This window comes from Panicum virgatum, chromosome 2K, assembly GCF_016808335.1.
Source record: "Panicum virgatum strain AP13 chromosome 2K, P.virgatum_v5, whole genome shotgun sequence".
NCBI lineage: Eukaryota > Viridiplantae > Streptophyta > Magnoliopsida > Poales > Poaceae > Panicum > Panicum virgatum.
The window spans coordinates 20,281,705-20,284,583 of NC_053137.1; the positions used below are offsets into that span (position 1 = coordinate 20,281,705).

Genomic DNA, 2,879 nt, shown 5'->3' on the forward strand with positions numbered 1-2,879 from the left:
TGTGGATGCTTTTTGTAGATTGTATGAGATGCATTCTCAGGGAAAGAAGGTGATGTTCGATGATGATGAGCGTATTGATACTGCCCAGAGTGGTTGTTGCACCTTCATTCCTTGGAAGAATAACAAATCCCAGAAGATTGATCACATTGAGATTTCATACCGTCAAAAAAACAAGTGGGAGGATGATTGGGTACAATATTGGTTTTATGCCAAGATTGGGATCCCCTCTTCCGAAGCTTCGACGGAGATCTTCTATTCCCTTCTTCAGAGATTTTGCCTTTTGACCATGTGACCAAGGCAGACTTCAAGAGGATTGTTCCAGGATACAAGGAGTGTTGTGTTGGTTTTGCAGCAGCCGCTGGAGTTATTGGGGGTCGGGATTTGGTTGAGTATGTTGCTGCCAAGATTTGGCCTCTAACGACCATCTGTAGGAGTCATTTGCGAAGGTCAAGGTCGAAAGTATGGCCAACTTACTCCCTTATCCTAGCTTTTGTTTAGCTAGACCTGAGGGAGTTTCTAATGAACCATGGTTCTGGTTGGTCCTTATAACCAGAAGGAGCAGGATTCATTTGCTAGGTGCTGCCCTGACCAGGTTGGTGAACTGTTGTTTGCTCGAGATGAAGGTTTCGTATTGAGCCCGAGAGGCTGCTCGTGATAAGAGGGGAAGATGCTCTGGAGCTTCTGGTTCTTCTACTAGGAGCAACGAAGAGCCTACTCCAAAGAGTAGCAAGAATGCTGTCCTTGAGGCGGGTGGGAGCCGGGCTGCGAAGGTTGTCAGTGCGGAGGTTTCTTGCGTAACTGATGTGGCTGCCAGCAGAGATCGAGGGGCTAAGGCAGCTTCCGGGAAGCCTCCACGAGCTCCTAGCTCCAAGATTTTTGTAAGCAAGGCGGAAGAGTTGAAGAGGAAGGTATTTATCCTAGTGGTTATTCTTTTCCTATTGCTAAGGAGGGTATGGGTAGTGACGCTTTTATGACTGTGCCCTGGTATTTGGGTCGTCGTGCGGGAGCCATTGATTTGTATCTTGATCAGTTTGGCTCTCTGCGTGCAGAGCCGGATAGCGTTGGCTCCGTGATCATCAACCTTCATAAGAGGTCGAGCGATTCTCTTCGAATGGTGAACCAGCTCGATGATGACAGTGACGAGGAGTCACCGGTGGTTTCTCCGAAGGTGGGACCGTGGGTGACCTGCGCAGGAAGCCTCGGCGAAGATGCTAAGAAGGAGGTGGTTGATCCCATGGGGACAGTTCCTATTATTCAAGCTGAAGAGACGGGAGATGCCTAAGCTTTGAAGGAGCCAAGGGCATCCCCACCGGGCGACGAGGACGGGGAGCGTCGAGAGGTCCGTGAGGCAGCGACAGCTCCTGCGACCAGAGTTTCCAGCAGATTTTCTGAACTAGGTGCTTTTTTGATCCCTCGCCGCCTTGTGTTTCAGGGGCCTGATATTGACCCGTACCTTCGGTGTGCCCTTGAAGTAGATGTTGCGAGATTGGTCTCCGAACTTGGAGATATGATGGGAGTGGGTTCGGCTAGCGCTGGGACTTCCGCCCATGGGGAACTTGGGGCACAGCCGACGACCCTCCCTGAAGATGTGGAGAGTTTTGATTCCGAAGGTAGGTGTTCTTTTGGTTCAGGATCCATTGTTTTGTTTGCGACCGAAGGTCGTCCCGATGAATATTTGAACCTTTGCAGGTTTTGTGAAGAGTTTGGGGGTTTATGGCACTGAAAACCTGGGGATAATTACTGCGTCTTTGTGCTTAAAGGTACACAGACTATTTTTTACTTTTAGACTGAAATTTTGTACTCTATAAAGGGCTCCTTTGATTTTTTGGATTTGTGTAGGCTCTCTTGGCTAGCCGAGTGACTGTGCAAGGCTCCAAGAAGGATGAAGTCAAATTTCTTGCTATGTCTTCCGACAACCTTCGGCTGACGGAAGAGAGCCTGAGGTTGAAGAAAGAAAACAAGGCTTTGGGGAATCTTCGCAGCTCAGAACTAAGTGTTGACTGAGAAGGTTGCCGAGCAGGAGGACGTTATCCAAAAGAAGCAAGATAATATTGACTTGAATGAAGGTGTGTTGGAGAACCTTTGAGGCACCATTGATCGCAATAGCTAGAGGATTTTGAAGCTTGAGGTTCGTCAACTTAAGGTTGATGTCCAGAAGAACGAGCTTATCTCGAAGTTGGAGAAAGAGGCTGAAGAAGACCGTGTGATGTGGGATACGGCTTCACGGGAAATTGTTGCTAAGAGTGCAGCCAAGAGTACCAGAAGGCGTTAGCGACCTTTGGTGTTGAACCCTTGCCTTCTCCTGAGGAGGCTGATGCATCTGGCTTGTTGGACTGGCTGTTAAGTGAGTTTGATGTACTGAGAGATGTCTTGTCCATGGTTTCGGATAACACCGCGGTTATGACCTGTGAGAGTGTCTTGGCAATTCTTGCCCACGAAGGTTGTCCGGAGCTTGGGAAGATAGCCTCTCGTGACTATGTTTTTCCTGAGTATTCTGAACTTGAGGCAGTTATTGCAAAGATACAGACTGTGAAGAAGGCTTTCCGGTGAAGGTTTTGAACGTTTCTGGAAGGGAAATTGTGAGAGAGATTGCTCGAAGGAGATTGGAAGAGGTTAGGCTTCTTGTTTGTCCCTTGTTTTGTCTGCTCTCTTTTTGCTTAACATTCTTTTTGACCCTTGCTGATTTGGTCGTTTCTGTTTGTTTCGTTGTAGGATAAAAGGGCTCGCGAAGCTGCAAAGGGCGTAGTTCTCGAGGGTGGTCGTCCTGAAGACGTTTCTGGCGGCTCAAGGGGAAGTTTGGCTGGGGACTCGGAAGATGAGGGCCACAAAGGTGTAGATGATTTGGACCGGTCTGGAAGTGATGTGACTTTTGAGGAGTC

General features: G+C 48.6%; 1 protein-coding gene across 1 annotated transcript; it reads left to right on the forward strand.

The window, feature by feature from the left end:
- The first annotated feature begins 598 nt into the window (after positions 1 to 598).
- LOC120695980 lies at positions 599 to 2,246 on the forward strand. Its single transcript, XM_039979165.1, has 3 exons — positions 599 to 1,610; positions 1,690 to 1,760; positions 1,840 to 2,246. Exons 1-3 carry the CDS (start codon positions 1,508 to 1,510, stop codon positions 2,002 to 2,004), a joined length of 339 nt encoding a protein of 112 aa, XP_039835099.1. The 5' UTR covers positions 599 to 1,507; the 3' UTR covers positions 2,005 to 2,246.
- Positions 2,247 to 2,879: the final 633 nt, after the last annotated feature.

Bases quoted from the DNA above. Each gene is read 5' to 3' on its own strand.
- LOC120695980 (XM_039979165.1), top strand. From the start codon at position 1,508: ATGATGGGAGTGGGTTCGGCTAGCGCTGGGACTTCCGCCCATGGGGAA. The intron at 1,611-1,689 runs GTAGGTGTTCTT...GAACCTTTGCAG, and splicing joins GGAGAGTTTTGATTCCGAAG to GTTTTGTGAAGAGTTTGGGG. The intron at 1,761-1,839 runs GTACACAGACTA...GGATTTGTGTAG, and splicing joins CTGCGTCTTTGTGCTTAAAG to GCTCTCTTGGCTAGCCGAGT.